The sequence below is a fragment of the Dermacentor variabilis genome, chromosome 11 (assembly GCF_050947875.1).
Source record: "Dermacentor variabilis isolate Ectoservices chromosome 11, ASM5094787v1, whole genome shotgun sequence".
NCBI lineage: Eukaryota > Metazoa > Arthropoda > Arachnida > Ixodida > Ixodidae > Dermacentor > Dermacentor variabilis.
The window spans coordinates 67,690,562-67,716,075 of NC_134578.1; the positions used below are offsets into that span (position 1 = coordinate 67,690,562).

General features: G+C 45.8%; 1 protein-coding gene across 1 annotated transcript; it reads right to left on the reverse strand.

Annotated features, from left to right (window-relative positions):
* Nucleotides 1–158: 158 nt before the first annotated feature.
* LOC142563313 (A disintegrin and metalloproteinase with thrombospondin motifs like) lies at nucleotides 159–25,133 on the reverse strand. Its single transcript, XM_075673871.1, has 8 exons — nucleotides 25,067–25,133; nucleotides 24,882–25,015; nucleotides 20,659–20,705; nucleotides 17,912–18,017; nucleotides 14,371–14,508; nucleotides 13,872–14,001; nucleotides 4,287–4,406; nucleotides 159–248 (listed from the first exon to the last, which is right to left on the reverse strand). The coding sequence occupies exons 2-8, from the start codon at nucleotides 24,941–24,943 to the stop codon at nucleotides 159–161; spliced, it is 693 nt and encodes a 230-aa protein (XP_075529986.1). The 5' UTR covers nucleotides 24,944–25,015; nucleotides 25,067–25,133.
* Between the last annotated feature and the right edge of the window lie 381 nt (nucleotides 25,134–25,514).

Genomic DNA, 25,514 nt, shown 5'->3' on the forward strand with positions numbered 1-25,514 from the left:
CACTATGACTTTGGCCGATGCCGAAGCCAGTGACGTCTAACACAACATTCGAAACCAGTAGCTGCCACGAGGGAACGAATAAAGAAACTGGCAAGTTTTTGCTTTATTCATCGACACCCGAATTAAGAACACGACGCAAGCGAAAGAAAGCTGCACAATTAGCTATAGCGCTTGAGCGTTTTCTTCTCAGGTCTCTGGCGGTATGAACACCAGCGCGTGTGAACATACTGTTCCTCGTGGTACGCCTCCTACCGCAGAAGCAATGCATCTCAAAGATCTAACTGGCGTTTAAGGTTCCATTTAAGGTGCCCAAAACAATGTGAGAAGAAACGCACCTACCTAAATGCTTGAGGTGAACTTCACTATAATTTACATTATAATATACATGGTTCTAATTAACAAATTATAGTACTTGCTTCTTCGAAACTAAGCGCAATGCTCTCAAACTAACCTATATTACCCTGGACGTGTGGACAAGCGGAGGGTAGATGAAAAACTGCACATGCCGGTGTGCCCTTCCGCAAGTAATAACATTTCTTCATAACCTCCGAATTTGAGAGATATTTCAATTCAAGAATGTGGACATTATCTAATTAGAAGCTTCGCGGCCACGCGCATTAACCACATAAATGACCGAGAGGGCCATATGACTGCTATTTCCAACCTACAGCTTGACTTTTGTGAAACTTAGTTTTCAGCCACTCCCCATTAGAAAAACACATTGAAATCTTGAAGAAGTTGCAGGAGTCCCTCTGTATGAAACCGTCCAAGGGCGTCTTCAAGAAAGTGAAAGGTTTTCTCAGCTTCAGTACACGCAAAATAAACAACACAAAATGGAAAAATAGCGGTTAGGTTCGCTCCTTAGGCTACCAACAGTAAGGGAGTGATGGCGACCCTTAATACTTTTGCCACTTTTGTTTGCCAATCTCTATTATACCAATCCATAGCCGATTCGACGGCGGCTTCGTAGCTTCACGGCTTAGCTTTAATGTAGAACCCTCCATCTATATTGCTGGGGTCTGACTCACTTGCACTGTAGTATCTGAATGTTGCCCTTTATTTCTTCAGCCGATTCCCGGTAGACTTCAATGTCTTTCTTTTTATTGTCAACTGTGGTGGGTGCCATGTATCCATATTTATGCAGAAGCACAAATTTGCCTGCCCCATGTACACTATTTCTTGCAACAGCTGCGTTGCTTGCTCTTTCTGTGCTACAGTGAATGTCGCATGTCCTATCGGTATTGTGGCACGCATCACCAGCATGCGCGCCAGAGCATGCGTCATAACTTTTGGTGGGGCAAATGTGGCTATGGTTCCTATCCTCCGGCTAATTTGGCTCTCCTCCTGGTGTTTCCCCGAGTAAAAAGAAGGACAACTATTCTGGGTGCAGAAGTAAAATCTTTAATGTTAAGCATTTGGTGCAAAATGTTGCCGCTTTGCTCTGCAAGCATTGGAATGCAATTGGGGACTTTGAATACGCATGTGTGAACAGAGGCTGCGCCTCACATATGCATGGTGAAAGACTAGAATGTGGTGTTTCGGGCAATGCAACTCAATGCGCGATTTTTTTACGGCCACGTTCCTTCTGTGATAAATGTTATATTGGAAACACTTTTTAGGTGGAACTTCAGATAAACATGGCGAGAGAGGGGATAATTTATTGAGGAAACGTAGACATGTTGACCTGACGTAATGTCGTCTGGCATGTGACACGGCTTAGGGAGGTGTGGGCAGTGTCTTAGAAAATTGATACCTCAACGTACCTAACATATTCTAATGATGCTGCTAGAACCTACCCTGACATACTGTCAAAATGCGTGAAGCGTTATAAAGGTATTGGATTGCTCGGTAGCTTGCATAATATTTTATATGTATAATAGTTGATCTGCCGTTCCGCTTGCCTGGAACGTCATGCCACTGTTTAAATCTACCAAAATGCAAACTGTTTCGAACTACAGCCCAATCTTATTATCTCAATGTCAGGCATAGAGTGTCTAACACCAGGCGTAGGGTATCTAACAAAAGTAACGTAGTTCCAAAGTTCTGACATTTTATTGGAGCTAGATATTCCACGTTGATTGAACTGATTCAACTTTGTCATAGCATCTTCATTGAAAAGAGTGCATAGATATGTGTTCTTACCCTGCTGGAGAAAACCCCGTATTCCCATAACAACTATACTCAATAAGATCATATCACATATGAAAAAAACGGGTTATTGTATGGGAGCCTTCGTTTCATATCGCTTTTTTCTATATAGGAGTTATAGGAGTTATAGATTTTTCAATTCTGTAAAAGCGATGAAGTGACAATGGTAAAATAATCTATAAAGTATCCGCATGATCTGTTTTGTGTAATGTGACATCCAATATGACATAAAAACATTTTTGTTAAGGTAATTAGAAACACTATGGTAAAACTTCGTCTATACGTCAAAGTTTGTGTCGTATAGAGCATTGTCAATAACACATTTGCAGAACACCCTTTCTCAGGCTTCACTCATTAGAGTTTCTCGTGACAAAGGACAATATGTTTAAAAACAACCATTATGACATTGACACTTAAAATATCTAGTGAATTATTTTTATTACCTGAGAATATGTTTTTAAATAGACGTGATATGCAATACAAATTTTCATGTAATACAAGAATAAATGCTGGGAACACAGCATGAGGTAGTGTGCTCCATAAGGGAATTCACGGAGAATGCCTTCCTACCCGTTTATAAAACATTAATGCCGTTGGTGCTGGAACACACTTCTATAACCTGGGCACTACGTTGCTCATTTCATACTGATAAGCTTGAAAGTATGGAAAGCAAGGTCATTAGATTCATTTCCAGTAGAAACAACTGAAATTTCTGGTTCTATCCACCTGTACAGTTCTTGAAATGTTGTCCCTTAACATATCCGTACACGTATGGCAACCTTCTAATGCACTAAAATATTTTTACACATGCATATTTTACCTACACAGCTAAAATTACGCTTATTGACGTTTATGTGCGCAGGGCATATATTGAGCATTAGTGTAGTGGTTTATTTCTTGTTTTATCTCTAAATGTACAAAAATGGACGAGCGGAAACTAGAAATGCCAAGTCAAAGCTGTATTCTCAAATTCCTATTAAAATGACCCATGTGTTCAAAGCAAACCTTTCTTGTAAATTCCAGGCACTTTTTCTTACGTGGCTCGCCTCTTGTATGGATCCCGTTTAACGAGAGCAGAGCCGTCTAAGAATGGTGCTGCGAAGAAGTAGCTTACGACTTTACCGTGTCGAGTCTGTAGTTTCCTAAAATAATTACTAGAGAGAAATGCGGCGCTAGTGCCTGCGGGAGCTGGCAGGAGAGCACTTCAGCCAGCAAGCAAATGATGAGTAGTACGTAGATTTGCCTAAACTACGGCTTTTTGGCTTCAAAATCGGCGTTGCGATTTTGCGAGCTCTTTGTGTTCAACAGAGTAAGTTTTATAATTATTCAAATAAACAATCCTAAAATTGTCCGACGGTAGTATTCGAACACAGCAGCTCTAGCACACAAGCCCCGTATTGAAACCATGGCGCCACGACGCAGGCGTTGGCAAGTGGCTCCTTTTCTCTCTGGCAAGCCTGTTCGTTGAGTCGCTTGGCGTGGTTCCATTCGCAGTTGCAGTAGACGAAACTGACGCACCATAGACAGCAGGAGTGCAACACGACACTGTGGATCACCACCGAAATTTGAAACAAATAATAGGTAAATGATGTACTGCATGCAAGCATGTGTATGTAATGTCCCGCCTGTGTATATTTGACTGCAATGAAATTGTTTCTTCGTATAACGTGCTGATATTTAGTTTTCTAATATTTAAACTTTGAAAGCCACACTTCATACACACACCTACATGGTTCATGAGCAAATTATGCTAACAATGATTCGTTTTACGCAGTTGCCAGCTGCAGCTGACTTTGCCTGTATTTCTTAAGTCAATTTTTCGTTTGTTACATGTACATACCATGTAGTTTTGTATATAATCTGGATCGTGAAATCATGAGTATATTTATCCTCGTACCAAGCTTACTACATCTTGCTACAACGGTAGGCCTAACTGAACATAAATGACGATGTAAATGACATTTATTTTCTTAAGCACATGTGTAAGCGCAATTACCCAACGTAACGTGGATGCTACTTGGTTTTAGTGATTATGTGGTGAGTTCTCTAACATAAAGACTGTTGTGGACATATTTTTATTTCTATTTAGATCAACCTCAAACAGCTAAATGGAAATCATAGATACAAGTACCAATTACCTTGTAAGGATCCGTATTGCTGCAGGGTGTACCATCTCGATCGTACTGATAATATTCAATCTTGGCCCCTTCCTTGTTTTTGTTGGAAATGGTGCAACGAAAGTAGCACGGCTTCTTGGTCTGAGTGATGAAACAAACAAGGCACAGATTAGAACGCTAGGAAGCTCAGGACTGTCTAGCGCGGCGTAAGCGAAAAAACACAAGCTTTTAAAGTTAACTTTTTGACTACTACTCTCCATGTAGTACAGAAAAACTATTGGGCAGCATATAAACGGGAAACCTAATAGAATGGGCTGTTTTTTTTCGTTGAATAACCTGAGTGCCTATGGCGTTTTTTCGTAAGCATTTTAGAGTCGGCGCTCAGTATTCTTGATTGCCCTTTGCAGTCGACAATAAATAGAATCCTGAGAAAGTGAAGGGACCACTACACTTGGTTGGACGGCAATGACAGCACCATTTACTCGACTACCTTAACGACAATTATTTAAGGCGAAAGCCCTTAATGGCTCATTGTCAGGGTCATCGGCCGTTAGCAGAAACTGTCACAGCTTTCCGGCCTCCTGATTGCTCTCCTATGTGTCGTGACGTCAGTGTAGCTAGGCACACGTGTGCGCCTCCTGACTGGCTCGCATGCGTGACGTCACTGTCGTCAAGTGCGGGTGTCGGGGTGGTTCCGCACCACGTGGGGCGACCGTGTGTTCGATGGTGCGCCCTGGCGTCCCTGTCATCAAGCGCTTGAGGTGGCCTCACGATTGGGCGCTGTGTGGCCTGGCGTCACGTCGCGAGGCACGCGTGGCGACCGTCTGTTTGGGTATGGTGTGGCAGCGGCGGTGGCGGCAGTTCACTTTGCGGTATCGTGTGGGAAGGATGCCTCGTCTCGCCAAACCAGTGTCTCCCAACAAGCGATGTGTGGCAGCCGCTGAACGCAAGTGACGCTCAAGAGGGGCTGAGCGTACACATCGCATGCATCAGGGTGGCGAGGCGCGTCCGACATCACATAGTCCTGGAACGCGATGGGCCAACGCAATAGAGGCAATGCGTTTGAAGCGAGTCGCTGCATCTCCGGGTACCAAGGCAAATGAAGCTCGGAAGCGCAGTGACCGCCATCTTGCCGCGGCAAGCCGAGCAAGTACCAGTCAATCAAGCGAAATGGATGATGAGGATGGCCAACTACACCCCGAAACCGCGATGGAAGACGCGTCTCCTCCTGATCCACAAATGGCGCTGCAACAGTTCGGCGCTGCAAAGCAGCCATCCTGAATATGGACCCACTAAAGCACAAGAAGATCACTGGCCATGATTTGCAAGCCGATATCCTCCCAGATGACAGCTTTGAAATTATGGACTCAGAAGATATGGAGAAGATATACATAACCGTAAACGACGTTGCAGGTATTTAATAAACAAACAAACATTAACATAACAGTGTACGAGTTGTGTGCCTCCGTGGTGTTTCCGACGCAGCAAATCGCCATTGGCAATGGTGTCAGGCTTCCGCCGTTTGACACTTTCGTCTCTACAAAGTGTCTTCCGTTTTTAATGTCCACTAGAGATGGCGCACACGACAAAAAGAAAACAACGGCAGTAATAATCTCACAATGACGGTCGACAGAAATGCGAATAGCACTGCTACAATGTAGCAACAGACAGCATTCCTGTAGTGACGCTTATTTAACGCATGTACAGGCGATTTAGAAACATTCGTTGCTTTGCCTATATGTACGAATGCTGCAATATTCCTAACCTGAACAAGACGGCACACGAGGCCGCACGAAACATAAATCACCTTGGCAGCCTGGATTCTCTCTCGGCAGGACGGCTGAGCGAGCGCGATGCCCTTGTCACACACAACCATCTCAGTCAGCACTATAAGTAGGTCAAGAGAACCACGCTGCTACCGCAGAAAGCACTCAATAAAGCGCAAGAAGTCACGTACAGGCAGCTTCAGACTGGCATCTACCAATGCCGGGCCTTCCTGCAGAAAATATTTTCGGACGCGCACCATCACAGTGCGTGTTGCTTTAAAATCCTGAATGGCATCGCCAACCTTCCTGTCTCTGTGCAAGAGGGTGGAGGCCCTAATGGTAGTAAATTTTAAACAATTATGCCTAAGAAGCCTGAACGGCGTTGCAAAGGTTTTTTTTTCAGGTTAGAATACCTTCGACAGTCAATGAGAAAGTAATCTATATTTTGATGAATTTTGATGATCCTTGTAAGAATTACAGCTCGTGAAGGAGACAGACCAGCTCTGAGTAGGTAAAAATTTGGAAATGAAATTCGGCAGTGTAGTCTAGTGATTGCGATTTCTAGAGCTCGGGTTTGGCAGATTTTGCTATTTCAATGATGCGACCAGTGCCGAAAATTTCACGAATTTTAATGAAGAGGCATGTAATACATTCTGCATCATTTGCTTCCAAAATGTAGCCCCTCTGATTACAGCAGATGGTGGTAAAGTTTCATTGACTGGGCCATTCCGGGACGCTTTCGCCAACGAATTTGCGCTTTCCTTTAGAAATAGGTCCTTACGTTTTGGTACCCAAACCAATATAGCCAAAGCGAAATGAAGAGGCACTAACAATTTGAAAGCTCGCAATACCTGCGAGCCACGGGAAGCAGTGAGAAAGGAGCCCAGAGACCGAGACTACGTCACGACCACTGCGGAACGTTTGTGTATTTTGGGAAGCGCCACCGGCAATAACCGTCTTGATCTGTATGCTCAAAAGTAATAATTTAAGATGGATCATAGGATGCGGTAAGATAATGACTTTGCATTTTTAGGTAAAATATAATCCAAGTGAACGTTAATAGAAATGGTGTTGCCAAAAACAGGCGTCACCTCATGAATTTGGGCGTTTAATTGATCTAGAAGACTTATAAAAATTAATCAGTGAAGGTGGTTGACTAGCGAAGCTGTTGAAAAATATCACTGCCACCACTGAGGGGGGTATGGAATGCTTTATGGCTTTAGATTAATGGTCGTAGTGCTATGTTAAAGCAATGCCAGAAAGGGGAGTGATCGCAATTTTGCCAGCATGCCAATGCTCATAGCGGTGCTGGAACCACATTGCTGGCTGGTTACTTTATACATAAAAGGCTAGGGACGTCACACCCCGCGTCGAAAGCTGGTGCCGCCGCTGCAGCTAGCGCAACAGTAATCTTTGACGGGAAATTTTTGAAGCGTGCTCTATGTGCGTCACATCGCTATCCCGAGCGCCTTACCATTAATTATGTGCTTCGGACGTATTTTAAAGCTTGTTCATTATTGAAACGCATGCTGTTCTTTGTTGTATGCGTGATTCAAAGCAATGCTCCAAGCGCTGGTCTCTGACCTACTGGGTAGAGACATTGATGATGATAGTTTTGTTGATGGAGAAGCAAAATACACGGAACATAACCATATAAATCCTCGCCAAAGATAGTTTGAAGAGTGTGGAAATGTAAATCAGTACAGGCTGCAGATCGACAGTTCGACAGATCGACAATGAAATGACAGTTCCTTTTCAGTGCTCTCAAGGATCCTAATTTGAGGATAGTACTGCAGTAACAACAACCTCCTCTAAAATGTTGTTCTTGAGAACTTAACTGGGCGTGGACCTTTTGGACTTATTTTGAGCGGACACACGGCAGGAGAAACTCGGTTCATTGGGACTGGCTTTGTTTCTGAGCCCCTGCGTCAATTTCAACGTGTGTGTGGACGTGCAAATCTAGCGTATGATTCTGGCCTGCATTTAAAAAGACTCAGAGGTCTCGTGGCTGTTTCGAGAAGGAAATGCGGCAATGGTATAATTATCTTTTACTTGTCTAATACACGGCAGCGTGGAGGTGTCGGGAATCATTACTCGTGTTATCTGAGGAATATTAGGAATCTGGGTACTGACCACGTGAGGTATGTATTCAGACATGTTTCCTACTACTCGTTCCATCGTATTTTCCATTGCTTTTTCAACTGCAGCATCAACTACCTGCGAAATACTCGCGTCTGTGAACGAAAGTTAGCGAGCTGTAACGCCCGTGTACACGTGATCACTGTCAGTAACAGTGGCAATAGCTTCTCTCCTAGAACACCTCAAGTGGTCAATTTTTTCCAACACCTGCATTTCATACAATGGAGCTGGGCGGCTTGAATAGTGAGCGGCGTGTGATCCACCACAAAGGCAACACTTCTCTTCTCGGGCCATACATTCACCGTTAGAGTGACCTTCACCACATGTGCAGCATTGTAAACCAGATATACAAAATCCAGCACTATGGCCACATGTCTACTAGCAATTCCGGCATTGTAAGAGACTTGAGGCGAGCGGGTTGACTTTAACGATCCAGCTTGGCTACGATTTAATTTTCGATGAACAGGACAACCGGCAAAAGGTGCGATCACTGACACAGTGCGATCACTGACACATCTTATTGTCCAGCAACTGGGGCTGTAATGACTATTGTACCGAGATTGCTGGCGGACCTGGGGCTCACTGAAACGAGCGCGGGCAACATGACGCGCATGGTCAGCATAGGTAATGGCCTCTTCAGCATCCTCGGTAGGGGGACACACGGAAGACGCACCAACATGTCCATTTTCAGCGTAGGATTTTGGCCGAATGAGAGAAAGGAAGGCGAATAACCAGGTGTCTCATGTCTTGGCGTGTTATCAGCGAATGTCATAGGTGGCAATAAAGTGTCCCAATCCATGTGGGCCAAATGACACGTGCACTGCTAGTACGTCGGTAATTGCTCGGTCCAGTCATTCCGTGAAGCCAATTGTCCGTGAATGGTACGCCGTGGCCAGTTTGTGTTGCGTCGAGCAAGACCGTAGAATGGCCTCAATGACCTTTGAAAGAAACTGTCTGCTCCGGTCAGATGGGATTTGCCGAGGTGCGTCACGCTGGAGAATGACTTTGTGGAGTACGAAGTCAGCAACGTCTTTCGGTCAGCTGGTGGGAAGAGACCGGGTGATTGCGAATCGCGTCGCATAGTCTGTAGCGACGGCGAACTATCTAGTTCCTTAGGCAGACAGAGAAAATGGGCCAAGCAAGTCGAGGTCGGTGCGATGAAAGGACTCATGGAGCGTCGAGAGGCTGAAGATGGCCAGCAGGCGGGAGTAGTGGCTGTTTTCGGTGCTAACAAAGGCCACAAGATGCAACGTAACGCAAGACCGAGCGCCCCATGCCTAGCCAGTAGAACCGGTGGCGTGTGCGATCCTAAGTGCGGGAAATGCCAAGGTGTCCCGCAGTTAGCTCTTTAAGAAGCTGGGTCAGAACCATTGAGCGGAGTTTTGTGGGCATCAGAACTTGGGCCATCAGAAAGCAAACTGCGACAATGTAAAATGTCATCGTGTAGTAGAAAGAGGTGGAGAATCATCAGGAGCCTGGGAGTTGAGACGGTCGATAATGTTGCGTTGCACTGGATCACGGCCTTGTTCAGCAGCAATGCTGAGTTCAGACATGGCAAGCACATAAGCACTGTGATCACTTGGTGCAGGTTCCGGTTCATGGACGGGGTCCCGAGAAAGGCAGCCGGCATCCTGATACGAACGCCTAGACTTATAGTTGATTGTGTATGGGTATTGAAGCAATAATATGCAGCGTCCGAGATGACGAGGGTGTGGCGACGGCGAGTGACGAGGCAGCGAAAAGCGTAAACGCCGGTTATGTGGGGAAGGCGAGGCGTAGTAGCGTGGAGTTGGGGCAGGAATATCACGGTGCGGTGGGTCACTGCGAGAACGAAACGAGGAGGACCGACTGTCTTCCGGGCTGTGCATGTAAACAGGACGAGGAGACCAAGGCCAGTAAAAGCAAGAATGGGGGAAATTATGACCTATCCCATTACAGTTGAAACATATTGGCTTATTGTCAGGAGTGCGCGAGAGGATAGTATTGCGGTATCCCGGATAGGCCGATTGTGGGCGTGGAGGTCGAAACAAATTGCTCACCGCCGGCCGACTTATAGCACAGATTGGATGAATGCCTGCGTTCGCCAGGTCTTCGCGCGTACGGCGGCATCGATCAGCGATACTGCCGGGTAGAACTCGTTGTAAGGACGGTTCTGAGTAACAGATGGAGATACGGCCTCAATCTCACCCCGCACAAGACGCAGCGAACTTTCGGTACCAGGTATCGGGACTTCCTCACACGTTGAGAGTACGGCTGTGTAATTGAGCCACTCGAATTGCGGCGCGCCGCGGCGGCTGTTCGCTTCTTCAAAACGCCGGCACTCTCTTATGATGTCCTCAAATGCTAGTAAAATAAGGCTTCATCGGCGACGCCTTGAAGTACGTGACTGACTTTGTCAGCTTCAAGCATTTTGTCGTCAACCGGCTGACGCACTGCTAACACATTCTGCATGTACACGACATGTCGTTCAGATGACGTTTGGGCGCAGCACCAAAGTTTTTCTTGGCGGCTCTCTGGCACTGACTGGCTTCTTGAAGAGCTCCTCCAGTTTTTGCTTGCAGGTGTGCCAGATGGTCAGTTTCTCCTTGTGTGTTTGGAACTAAACACACGAGTTTTCTTCCAGTAGTATATGACAATAGCCATCATAAAGGTTGGGCGCCACTGGTTGTTCTTGCTGAATCGCTCGTATTCGGTTAACCAGCCTTCGACGTCCATGGCGTCAGTACCGGAGAAGGTACCCGGGCCTCAGAGTTGGGCCAGGACAACGGATATGGTAGGCGAGGCTGTGTCAGCGTCAGTCGACATGATCGTATTGCCGACAAGGTGTCTGCAGCGAAGCTCTGTGGTTTCCTTCGCATATACCCCACGTCTCCAGCAAAAATGTTGGGGGAAATGTGAAAAAGTGTTCATATACAATGTTTACGCAGTTTCGTCTGCTATGCGACGTCTTAGTGGCTATGCGCCAAGGTTTGTCAACAAAACGGGCGTCTTTTTCGTGCAACATAAGTGGCTCGTATATATATATATATATATATATGCGTCTGTGTGTGTGTGCGTAAGTGTATGTGCTGCTAAGTAAATATCACTGTATATATCATATTATACACGTTGCACCACGAGTAGCGTGTCAGGTGAACAGCCTGGCTGACATAAGCAATCAGTAAACGTTGTTTCTTTCTCTCTCTTGCCAGCGTCCGCAGGTACCGGCGCGTCACTTTTCGTCTCGGAGACCGCGCGTGGGCTTCCAGGCGACCCCACTAGATGACAGAGCATGTCTGGAAAGGCGCGCCGGAGAGGAGCCGGGTTGTATCATGACGCATTTCTAAGCGTTCCCACGCCCCGGCACAGTCATATCGCAGGCCATAAGCAGGCTTCGCAGCGACGGCGCTAGACAGCAGCGAGTTTTGTTAGGAAACGCGAAGAGTAGCGTCACTCCTTAACACGTCTAATAGATAATCGTTCCAACGCTCGCAGCATGTTGTGTTGCTATATGAATCCATTGGGTCTTCATGATACCATAGCTATTTGCGAGAGTCTCAGGGTGCCTTTTGTCCCCAACAAAGATTTAGTGAAATAGTTGAGATTCCGCCAGTGCTGTGGGATGGAAGAGTGCAGGCAGCGCATGCCTACATGCAAACAGATGACAAGCGCGCTCGCTTCCTAGTGGTCGGCAACTACGGGTGTTTGGAATTCTATGAAGAACACTGTGATGATGTGTGTATGCGCGACACGGTGCGGTTGTGGCAGAGGACCAGAAGCAGACGACCAATAGTGTGCGCGACGAGGCGAATTCCGTGCTGGACAGAAAACGACAACGCCGAAGAGCGTCCCGCACGTGAACACGCGGTGCCAGAAAAGAAACAAAAAGAAAAAAGGCCAATCCAATCAGAAGAGACCACGGAGCTTCAAACAGCCAATGAGCAAACGACAAATCGGCGAGAGGGGGAGCAAAAGCGAGGCGTGCTGGCAGAAAAGGGATCCGCAGGGAGAGCTCCAGGAAGCGACGCCTAGAGAAGGTCGGCCATCGGACCTGCAGTTGAAGGCAGGCCGTCGGGCTAGACAGGCCGTTGGGCTCCAGGCCCGAGCCACCAGGACTTCACCCGTCTGGGGCCTCCTGCCAACCCGTTTCTGTGCGTCGCCACTCTACCTGATCGTGAACTGGTGCCCAAGGCCAGCGAGCTTCTGCGCGCGTGTGTAGGACGAGAGCAGTCGGGCTACTGGCCTGAGTTCTACGCCCAGCTGCCTGGCCAGAACGCCACCGCCATCTGCTTGTGCCGCCAAGCCACCGGCCCTCCGTTTCTAAGCCAGAGCTGTTGCGCTCTGGTCGCCCGATCAACGGTGCAACACCCCGACCTTTGGTGAGACCGGCGCCACTTCTCTCGTCGTCTTCTCTCCGCTTCTCCACGTCGAGACTATTATGCGCCCTTGCAGTCGTGCTCAGCCTGGACTCACGTACTGCTAACACCATCCTAGCCCTAAGTGCGTTTCTTATATTCTGTTTTATCTTCTTTCTAGGTTTATTAGAAATTTGTGTCGGCGTTTTTGAAACAAACGGCTTTGTGCTCAATTGGGTTCTCGCAGGCTATGCCTCCGAGAACTGTCTGAACCTTTAAACAAAAAAATCTGCATCGCAAGCACCTACCTTCTGGCATGCTGGCGGTGCTCGACCAGCACAATCCTGTCATGTCCAGAAGACATTCGCAGCAATTTTTTTATTGTGGTATGATTTTTAAACGGCCTTGAGCACCATTCATGTGTGGTGTTTGTGTCTATCTGTTTATATGTAACCGTTACCCCGCCTCCCAGCGTCACTAATAATCCTTGGTTGAATGGGCGGCATCGGGCTGCTATGTTGTGGGAACTGGGTTCGAAATAAATCAGTGGACGAATATGGGTCACTGAGATTCCGGCCCGAGTGCATTAACGTTGACAGTCATCGTGAGATGGGTTCTGCAGCAATTTATTTTGTGATTCACTGCAGTGGGATTTTTTTTATTGCCACCGGTGAGCAATGCTCTAAAATAGCATGACAAAAGTACGTGCTCGGAAGGGCGGCCAACAGCTACGCCGGTGCCTTAGCACATTTTTGTTGTCAGCAAGTCGGCCATAGACTAAAGCTGATTCAATGAAATCCCTTTTGAGATCAGTGCTGTTTTGCGCGCGGAAAGCGTGGGACCTCATTCAATTAGCAATCTATCGTCTTGCGCCACAGCATTAAAATGCGACAAGAATAACTGGAGTAAATCTTTGTGGAGTGAGCGAACTGTAAAATTTTTAATATGACATGTTCAAGCGCGATGCGCACTTTGGCATTTGAGCTCATACTAGAAGCAGAATAAAATTCAGGCAATTCGTTATGACTATATTGCCAAAGAATGGTGAAGGAAAAATTCAGAATTTTGGAAGCTACTGGACCCGGGTTAACTAGGTCATATCGCGTATATATATATATGTACATATATATATATATATATATATATATGTGTGTGTGTGTGTGTGTGTGTGTGTGTGTGTGTGTGTGTGTGTGTGTGTGTGTGTGTGTGTGTGTGTGTGTGTGTGTGTGTGTGTGTGTGTTTGTATGGCCACGACAAGACAACATTCATGAGTAATTTGAAAGTGGCAGCGTGCTAGTTTTGTAGACCGGTACGCGCAGCTTCTATACCGTAGATCCACGCGAATTTCATATAGAGAAGCATCGCACCGCAATACTCTCGATATACTGGCACTGGCTCAGGCAGCTTTGACAAGCTTCGCGCCTTTGCTGCATAAGTAGTGGATTCTCATCAAGGGCGGACCTCGATCGTCCGAACAAGCAGATGGCTTCAGGCTTCCTGCGAAAACAGATTACGTAAGATACGTATAAGTGAAGAAGGTATCAACATTGTGAAGAGCTTAAACGGAGTGCGGCAGAAAAATGAAGTAAGGAACGTGCTCCTATGTAAAATGGTGGCACTGATGGGATGATATCGAGCACACAGCCATACTAGCGTGCCGCCATGTTAGCTTACAGTAGTTAGCAGTACACAGTGAGACTGCAAAGCTTTGTCTTTATAAAATACGTACTATTTGTCAGACGGTTGCATTTTCGTGCGCACAAATTCGTTGAGTAACGCAAGTCTCATTCTCAACTTGGTCGAAACCTTTTGTACTGCATTCATAATTATCGCACGTGCACAAAGGGTGACAAACAGGAAACTTGCCTCAAGAACGCATTGATGGATGCCAGGCTACATCTCGAGTAGGTTAATTTACTGTTTGGATGAAGAGGGGTCATTATGTGACGATCACTGAGTGGGCAATTTGCGTTGGCTCCCTCTCCATCTTCAGCAGCTCCGAGCCTGCAAATATATACTTGTAAATGTTCATGCCGTTTACGGGACTTAGGATATCCTTTCTGCCATTGATCATACAGAGTGTGCGGATTACATAATAATTTCTAATAATTATTCACTTTCCCAACTATTATAATTCGACGAAAGTGTGAATGTGAAAGTTGTAGAGCAATATCAAAAATTATGAGCATGATTTTTTTCCTGTGAAGGTGGTTAACCAACGAAGCTGTTTAGCACACAACACAGATGTGACAATTTTGAGCAAAGATACGAACTCATTTAATGACTTGCTAGGTCACCATCGTTAGGAAAGGTACGCAAACTCAGTTATTGTCTTGATCGGTGGTCATTATTTGACTCGCATGTTCAATCACATTCTTTGATAATGTCAAATCGGTGCACGTACGCCGCTGGGTGGTCGCTTGGGCAGGATCGGTGTGGCATCGCAGGGAATACGTCTGGCAGATGGAACGCACAAACAGCTTCCTTTTCAGTACCGACACATCCACATTGAAATCACTGACAACAACAACAACAACAGGGGTAGTGTCATCGCAGCTAATTCACGCAAAGTGAGTAGCCATTAATTTTCCCCGACTCTGAATCATTGCATTTTTTTGCTTCTTTACGTGGGTATGAGCCATTGATGATGACAGTTTTCGTCATGCTATTTTATATGTCGTGCGCGTTATTGGAAAGAATTTAAGCACTGATTGCTTCACTTCGCGGAGTCCTTGTAGCCTATGACTTAGGAGGCTATGAGCCAATGCAAGTTTCGCTTGCTTGCGGGAGCATGAATGCTTAAGCGAGCATTAGCGATTGATCGTGATAGTTTTTGTTCACGGAGGACAACAATGCACGTAACCGTAGCAATTTACAGCTTCGCTGTAAAAGCTTCCGCTATATATTTCTCTTGCTCAATGCGTGCGACGTAAAAGTGTTTTTCAGAGCGTCAAACAGCATGGTCCATCAGGCGATTAACACAGGGTCGTGAAGTAGACTGCCCAAATTTTGTAGCGGCACCAAGAATAGTCAGTTATACTGTCATCACTGCTGTTTCTTCTCACTTCTTGTTCCTCCACTTCTGAAAGCCGTCCTCTCGCGTCATCCTCCTCTTCCACCTTACAATACGTACATACATATATAGGCTCCTAATACCTTAAACAAACAAATAATGCTAACGACATTTCAAAGGAGAGGTTGAGCCCTGCGTGGTAAGGATAGGTCGTTGGTACTCAATATTACGTACTAGCTTTGCTGCTTAAATAACACCATACGAAAAATTATTCCCAAATTTAGAACATCATCTATTTTATGAGGTTAGACGCGCCAAAACATTATGTGCTTTTGAGGAGAGCCCAAGGGGGAGACTCCGCCATAAGTTTGAACCCTTAGGTTTCTGAAACGTGCACCGGGTTCAGTGTGCACAAGGGCTTTGGCTAGACATTGAAATTGCTCAGTGTTTTCTTCAGAAGAACGTGTTTCCGGGCTAGTGGGTGTCTAAGATTGCTAAACATATTGAGCAACTATTGTTTTTTACTTCCCTGTCACTGCAACATTACGACATCCGTGAGCATGCCACTTTTTCTGCCAGGCTGAAATATTATTCCTCATTTTTAATGAAAATGCCGAAAGGACGTTACTTTTCGATTTCTTTTACGTTGATCTCCATCAAAAAACATAAACTAGAAATTTTCGTTGCGCTATTCAAATCAATATATGGCCAGTTTTTGACGTTGAGTACTTTTTATACTAACGCTCAAAGTGCTGTTTATCTTTTATTAGCTCCCAGTGCCGTCTGATGTAAGTCCTGGCGCTTTTAGTCGCATGTGGCCCACTGTAAGTGGCATCGCTAGATGTGTAAATTATCTCCGACTGTTTGATTTCGTCATTTCTCATCGACCCGGTGTTCTACTCACCGATGCTGACGCACTGTCCAGGTTGCTGGTGCCGAACACATTTGACTACCCTCAGGAAATTAATCTCATGAAGCTTTGGGAAGGCAGCGAACAAATGAAGTTTCACGATGACAAGTATTCTGTTCGTCTCTTTGTTTATACTTTGTCACCCACTCCCCTCTGCAACGCCTTGGCGATTGAAGGTATCCAAAATAATAAATTACAATAAATACATGATGCTACACCGCAGTGGTAGAGTGACACTTTCGACCACAGTCGAATAACCGTATGCCTATATTAGTCTGCTCCGCTGACCTTGCAGTCAGGATACCTACAGCCAGATGTTAATAGAAATGTAAGAAGAACCCTTGCATAACCAGCCCCTGAGTAATTCAAACATTTATTTCATTACGCGAAAGAAACCAGTATTTCTTACATTACATATTATAGAAGCCGTTGAGGTAATCTTCTTGTTAGGTGAATTATAGCACAAAAACGGAAGACACTTTGTCGAGACTAAAGTGTGAAACGGCGGAAGCCTGACACCATTGCCAATGGCGATTTGTTACGTCGGAAACACCATGGAGGCACACAACTCGTACACTTTTATGTGAATGTTTGTTTGTTTAATAAATGCCTGCAACGACGTTTACACCTATGTCTATCGTTTCGATGTCTTCTGAGTTCATCATTTCAAAGCTGTCATCGGGGAGGGTGTCGGCTTGCAACTCATGGCGGGTGAACTTCTTTTGCTTTAGTGGGTCCACATCTAGGATGGCTGCTTTGCAGCGCCGAACTGTTGCAGCGACAGTGACGTCAGGCCACAGCGCCCAATTGGGAGGCTACCTCAAGCACCTCATCACAGTGACATCAAGGCGCACAGTTAAACAAACGGCCGCCACGCGTGCCGATGTGATGAGACATCCCACGCGGCGCCGAACCACCCCGACACCCGCACTTGACGACAGTGACGTCACGCACGCGAGCCAATCAGGAGGCGCACACCTGTGCCTAGTGACAGTGACGTCACGACACAGAGGAGTCCAGACTGGTGGCCGGAAAGCTGTAACAGTTTCTGCTAATAGCAGATGAGCTTGACAATGAGCCAATAAAGGCTTCCGCCTTAATATAATCCTGCGGAAAACGCAAAGCAGCAGTTCTGCCATTGGCAGAACATCCGTCTAGGAACCATGGGACTTTCGATTAGAGCTCGGTGAAGGGCGCGTATAAACTTATTTGCATTGCCAAAGCATGCTAGGTATCTTAGCTTTATCCGTATGTCAACTGAAACCTTCCCACTGCTGAAAATCACCTTTAAATCACTCTACCGTGAAGTTCTCGAAACTGCCAGACGTCACAGCTCATTGCCACAGCGGCCACAATCACCGGTGCACCAGTGAAAATGGAGGGAATATTTCTCTGTAAAAGTGTCCACCATGCATGCAAAATTACCTATTACATAGAGAAGCACTGACTCTCAAATTTCAACGGGTCATCAGTAAAGCACTTACGCATGTGATATTTCATGGGCAGCTGTGGAACTGCTACCAAGGTTGTCTTCGTCCGACACAAACGCCACCTTGGAAACGCTGCAGGCTCCGCCCAGCAAAGTGACCCCTGTTTCAAACAAGTAAGCTAAGTAATAGGTTTGCGGAGATTTAATCAGAGTGTAAGAAGCTACCGGTTATGCATGCACCAATTAGATGTTGAGCACATTTGTGGAAATGTCGCATTTGAACAAGTCAAACAAATTGTGATATTATAATGTGTGTAAACATGTCCGTTTAACAGTCGACACTCGCAAATTATAGACAGCAAGCTAGTGTTCAGCAGTGATGCCAAATTGTGGAATCCTTTGATATTGCAGGGACCAGTAGCAATATATATGATGACCAAGAGGCCAGTAGGGTGAAGTCGATGACGAAGACTAGACGCTAGCGCGGGCTGTTGCCTCTAGGCGGAGTGCGGCATATTATGCTGGTATATATATATATATATATATATATATATATATATATATATATATATATATATATATATATATATATATATATATATATATATATAATATTCCTGTCTGCGCCTTCCTGCGTAGCATATCTGATAGAGGTGGGCGTTCGCTCTACTTCGTCGCGGAGCTTCACAGTGGACGGTACGTCGAACCTTCCATCATGCTACCCGGTGTCCACCGATCGACCGAACCGGCTCCGACACCTGCATCTCCTGCACCTACGGCTCCCGGCCATGACCTAACACCGCACACTCCGCTCCCCGTGATCCTAGCGTATTCTCTAGAGAAGATGAGGAAGACGCCGAGGATTGGATCAGCCTGTAGGAACACGTCAGCATCAATAACCGGTTGCATCCTATCATGCTCGCCAACGTAGCCTTTTACCTATGTGGTACACCTCGAGTTTCGTTTCGGACACGCGAACATGTAACGGCCACTTAGGATAAATTTAAGCAAAACCACAGTCTTGTTCGGCTACCCTTACAGTCACCAATTTGTCGTGGAAAAAGCTTTATCCAGCCGCTTCCACATGTCCACAGAGCCCTAGGTCATGTGCATTCAAGACGTCTTGGCATATGCCAGAAAGTTGGCGCACACATGACTGAGCCAGACAAGCTTTCCCATATTCTCAAAGCCATTGCCGATGACGCCTTCAGCTTGCTCGTCTTGAACAATGTGGCGAAGGTGGACGCTGTAATCAAAGAGTGCCGCCACCTGGAACTCGCAAGAAGCCGACGTCACGACCAACAGTTTGCCCGTTTACCAAATGCCGCGGTGACATCTTCCACTGCCGATAACCCTCGTCCCAACAACTCTGGCAATGTTACCAGGATCGTCCGGCTAAAGATGGAGGCCGTCTATTCGGCTGTCTTCGACTTCGCCAACATGGGTCTCCAGACCGTCTGCTCGGTCCAAAGCCCTGATGACCGCCCGTGGGTTGGCATAGCAATAATATGGAGCCTCCGGGCGCATTTCTGGCGTCACTGTCACCGCAATGTTCTGTATAAAGTGCCACGGCGACAACCTCGTTGTTGCGCGTCGTATGCTGCATGTGCGAGTTAAAGCGCGCGATGAGTGAGCCAGCAATGGTGGCCAAATTTGGCGCACGCAAGGAACTGAAGCCAGGCAGAAGCACGCCATCTTTCATTGCATGTATAGCACCGTGGAGAGGGTGGCGATAAGGGGCGTTCTACTCCGGCAAAGAACTAAGCAACAACTGCATATGGCGCGGCCTCGCGGTCCCTATCTTGAAAGCGATCTGCGATGGAGCACCGAGTCTAGGTGCAATGACGGCTCACAGGTTGGTGTGCGCTATGTTGTGGCCGCTCAATCTGCGTTCAAGCAATAGGCAGCACGAAGCTAAATTCGCTCACTGTTGCTGCCATGTACGCTTTCTTACTCCAGCATTTTGACAGCGAGTATCCGCGGTCATGGAGTGTGATGTGTTCATGTTTGCCTTTGTGCTCATGACGACACGCTTCTTAATTTAGTTAGTAAGCATATGTTTAGAAGTTTATACAGCATTACAGCATAGTGACAATGCTGTAATGTACGATGAGTCACTCACAAATAGCCGAAGAACTTTACCCGTGAATGAAGTTTCGATGTCCGACGACTGTGCTCGTCAATGTTGTTGTGATTTGTATGTGACTTGTTTTTCTTGGGCTGCACAAGTTCGCCAAATACCTGCCGTGGTTGCTGAGTAGCTACGGTGTTGGCCTACTGACCACGATGTCGCGGGATCGAGTCCCAAACGTGGCGGCCGCATTTCAATGGCGGCGAAATACGAAAACGGCCGCGTCCTTAGAATTTCGCGCTCGTTAATGAACACGAGGTGGTCTAAATTTCCGGAGTCCTCCACTACGGCGTGCCTCGTAATCGCAATGTGGTTTTGGCGCGTTGAACCCCATAGTGATATTATTTACAAGTTGGCCAGATTAATAGGTGAATTAATGCGTTAGACTTTTCGCAATGTAAGGTTCTTAACCGTCCCTGCATGACAATATAATCAGCGGCGATGTTTTATGCAGAGATTGCAGAAAACCTCGTGTTGTACACCGTGAGACACCCTTCGCGTAATTGCAGCTGCCCTAATATGAGAAATAAGATTAGCTTTATTTTGGTCTCCAACCAGTATATACTCAATGTCAGTTGCAATTGGAAATTGATAATAGAGCTGCAACTGCATCCCATTTAGTGAGATTAAGTGAAAAGATATATCATATGCGGCGCTTAAAGAAAGCATACCTTTTACAGGGAAATTTCTGCCAGAACCTTTGTAGGCCAACTGGCGCCTGCAAATGTAAAATATCCGGTGCAGCAAATGAAGAGTCATGCAGCTGTTAGAATATGCACTAGCAACTCTGAATCAGGGAGGTGCTGGTGTGGGGAATGCAATATATTGTAATAAAAACTTCACATTCTTTAGATAAACACTGCTGTATACACATACCGAAAGGAACTTACAGTAAGCAGTGAACACGATGTACAGGCGCCCAAATTTTTAACTGGCATGCGCGAGCGGCGACATTTCCATGCGTCAGCGCCGGATGACGGGGCGAGGCTGGAAACAGTCTGAGATTAAGCGCATGCAGACAAAGTGCGCTAAGCTGCGCCCATCGTCTGCTAGGCTGTTCTCTCTTAAGGACGTCGCCCCACATTATCGCAATTGAGACGAATAGGCAACGTGAGTAGGCGAATCATTTTGCTCGAATTTTAAGTTTCGAAAATCAGCGTCGTAGCAACCAAGCAAGGAAATAAAATATAAAGATGCACCGAACACGCTCAATCATGCGAAAAACCAAAGAGCATGGATCGTTCGTTTGTTACTTGTTAACGTAAGCGCTTTCTTCATGTCTAGAAAAAAAAGGGCAGTTATCGACACACTGCGTTATATTTAATCTTCAACGCGGTGGTAAAGCTGTAAGACAGCTGTGAAACTTCAGTGAAGCTGCTCTACAGGCCGTGCTCGCGCGAGCTTCTAACGGCTACCAAAATGTCATGTCGTTTCACACGAAGAGACTTCAAATTATAGGAATATCAATAGGCGCCTCTTCGCAGAAGGAAATTGATAAAGCAACAGGAGTGGCTCCAGCTTCAGTGGCCAGAATCTCACGTGCCTACCGGGACGAAGAACGGATTGGAGATGATCCTCGCTTTCTCACCAGAAAAACAAGCGAAGAAGACTTGCAGATTGTTGCCTGCGCTAGTGACAGCCCGTTCATCAGAGATGGTGAAGTAAGGGCTGCTCTCGGCCTTAATGTGTTAGATGAATTCATTAAGCAACGGCTAAGGGAAGCAGGAATCAGAAACAGGACTGCTGCGCAGAAGCCGCTACTTTCCGACAGTGCCAGGGCAAAAAGGCTAGCCTTTGCTCAAGAGCACCTCCAATGGACCGTCGACGATTGGCGAAACTTTGCGTTTACAGATGACAGCACCTTCTGAACTCAGTGGGACCAGAAACAAAAAGTATACCGGCCGGTCGGAAAAAGGTAAATCAATAACTATTGTCTTTTTTCTGGTGGCTTGTTTTATTATACAAGGTATTATTTTGCTATCCGCTGTCATTTATGCGCATTAAATGCTGCTTTCTTTAAGCTATGATCCCCGTTACGTCCACGACTTCAAGGCAAGTGGCCGAACATCTGTAAATGTGTCGGGCGTCATCACGAAGGATGGCTTCGGGCCTCTTCACCGCATTGACGGTCGGCTGTGCTGCGCAACATATATTGCCAATATAGACCACCAGCTCCTCCCTCACGTGCTGGATGGACCCTACGGAGATGGAGATTTCCTGCTACAGCATGATCTTTCACCGATTCATACAGCACACGCAGTGACCGTACACTTCGAAAACCATGTATTGATGACGCTAGATTGGCCGCCCCAGGGCGCAGACATGAACATTATTGAAAATGTTTGGGGCATTTCAAAAGCCAACATGTCAAAAATGGGCCTCCGTACCGCTACTCCTGATGGCTTGTCGGAGGCCACCAGCAGACAGTGGGAAGAGCTGAAGGCCGACAGTGCACTTGTGCCGGTGCTCTACGACTCCCTGCCACGATGCATGTCCGCCCTGGTCGGGAATGACGGTGACTTCAGCCGCTACTGAACGACCTGTGTGCGCCCATTATTGGTCACACCATTGCTTTTGTTTCTTAGCATTTCAGCAAGAATGGAGCGCATAGTAAAATGACTTACGACCTCAATTTTCTTTTGTTTCACTCAGATGCAGGCCAAGTGCTGCAATATTTTTAATACTTACACAGAATATTTCTTACGATTCTCACAAATAATGCGCGAGACAGGTCGAGTTTTTAGCCGCTTTCCTTTGCGATAACATGCAATTTTGTTTGTCTTTCCCCTTGAGGTATACGGGGAGCATTTTGATAACCGTCGCAAACTGCCGTGAACACGTCGTGCAGAGCAGCATCAGTGAAGTTTCACAGCGGTCTTGTAGCTTCTCAATTTCTTTCTCTATGGCTTCACCTGCGCTCGTAAGCACAAAGAATGCAGTGTGTTGACAACTGGTCCCTTTTTTTTCTACACATGAGAAAAAGAAAACGTTTCATTTATTTATATTGTATTGCCTTGCTTGGTGGCTACGACGCTGATCTTGGAAATTTAAAATGCGAGTGAAACCATTCGCCTACTCAGGCTGCTTATTCGTCTCAAGTGCGATAATGCGGGGTGACGTCCTTAAGAAGGAACAGCCTAGCGGACGATGGGGCCAGCTGAGCGCGCTTTGTCCGCATGCGCGTAGCCTCACACTGTTTCCAGCCTCGCCACGCCATCCGACGCTGACGCAAGGATATGTCGCCGCTCACACACGCCAGTTAAATATTTGGGCGCGTGTACTTGCCTGATATCGCGTTGAAGCAGTAACTCTTCAGTTTGGTTACTGTAGTATTGGACTAAACGCACGTAAATGCGCTTGTGACTTATCGTCAACGTCAGGACCCACAAAAAATGGCAAACCATTCCGATCCATTGCTTCTGAGCGAGTCAGCGGCCCGACCAAGATATGCCTTCGGACTGACAGCCCGGAGCGAGCAAGCGCATTCTTTGTAAACATGGATGACCTGCAATATTCTTTGAGTGCCCCAAGTTAGTGGACGGTTTCGTAGCCATCGCCGCAGCACAATTTATAGTGCAATGCACGCGTAACGCGGAGGTTGTGAGTTCGGCTTCCACCGGTGAGACGTTATCTTTTCGTCCATTTTCTTGGCCCCTTTATTATTTCCTACATGTCATCTTCAATTACAGCTAACTTCCCCGATGCTTGCTTTTGCTTCATTGTCTGTTTGATTGATGTGATCATAAAATATTATTAGCTTCACGACCTTATATGCGATGATGTCTGCTTGTGCATTTACTGTTATGGGCGCACGGAATTTTTGAACAGGTGTGGTCTTTGTGTAAACATGTTTTAGAGTTGTTTCGTTTTCATCTTCATTCCTAATTCTACTAAGGCAGTGATGCCCGACATATATTAAGTATCGCATAGATTAGAGAGATAACCGGGAAAATGGGAAACTGACAGTGAGCAGAACCCGACATCTTATCTTTATATGTGCTTTGCTCCTTGTGGTAATTCGCATGCTTAACCATGCGTTATTTGTTATGGGCCGCGTGGTAGGGGCCTAGGCACCGTGCTGTCTAGCCTTGCGTGCAGGTAAACGCTGTGTTACAAAACGCGAAGCAGAAGGGAAACACTTTCGGCACATTTTCTAAGATGCTGAAAGAAATCTTGCGTTCACATAGATTCCAACGTGTGAATTATATCTTTAAAAATCACGTTTGCCCTGTATTGAGAAGGGTGAAGAAAGGTGTGCTTAGGAATCGTATTATTTTTTAAATAATAATAAACTTACCAGACCTTTCCTTCCGCTGCAAATGCTCCTGCCTGACTGTTCTTCACAACATCTACCACTATACTCAAGTATTCCAAGTCACTCTTGTTTCTCCATGTAAAATGTCTTAGCTAGACCCTATCAACTTTTCAAAGTAAGTGTGCCATCGTATCCCATTAACTTGTATCATGATTCGTTTGTCCCAAGAACGAGGGAATGGAACCACCTTCCCTCCTCCTTTGCTGCTATTGCACATACAGGAAAATTCAAGATCGCCATTGAAAATGCTTTGTAACGTTCTTTTTTCTGTTATTTCACTGCACACGTTTGTGTTCATAGCACTGCTTTCTTCATTACTACAGGGTCCTGAAAGTATTCACAATAAATAAGTAAATAAATTGATTAATTAATCAATTAATTAATTTTTAGACGCAGGGAATTTTACTTCGTAGGGCCACCTCTTCAGATCAAAATGGCAAAAATGAAATTGTGCCCTTACCAAAGTGTCAAAACACTGTCGATACAGGATACGGCTCTTTCCTCTCTTCATAAAGTAATATAACTTTGAGTACGAAGGGCAATACTGGCCAAACATAGACTGTTTAAGAAGTTGCTCACCCTGTAGCGATCAACACCATATCTGCCCACTTCAGATCGTTGCTCCAGTATACATATTTCATAGATGACGTCAGTGATGCTGAAACATCCACACTCCCGTCTGATAATAATTGAAAAACCTGGTTTTCTTCATCCTGCATGGTTCATTTTGTTATTGGAGTATATGTGCATACGTATTTACCCACCTTTTCTAATGCTTTAAATCCCAGTAAGCTGACACTGCCTCGAGGTGTAAGTTGACCTATGACTTCGTTTATCTGTTGAGGTAATAGGCATAATAATCACATGTCATAAGGTGCTCACCTAACAGACCACAAATATAATTTCCGAATGGCGGAGCCTTTGTATCCAATGGCACAAGTCAACCACCAAAAAAGCATGATTTTAGTTATTATTGTCTGATCTTGCATGTTGGCTTTACTGCAGAGCAAATACCTACGCAATATATAATAGCAGAAATGGAGTCTCTGCGCATTACAACGCAATACTGTAATTTTAATTCCCACCATTAACATGTTGTGCGAAAAAAATCTGCGCAAGGATTTGCTAAAAATGAACGGCTCTTACTCTCATATTAAACTGAGTATACTGGCAGAATATACTTTAGTCATACAAAACGAAAAAATAAATTGT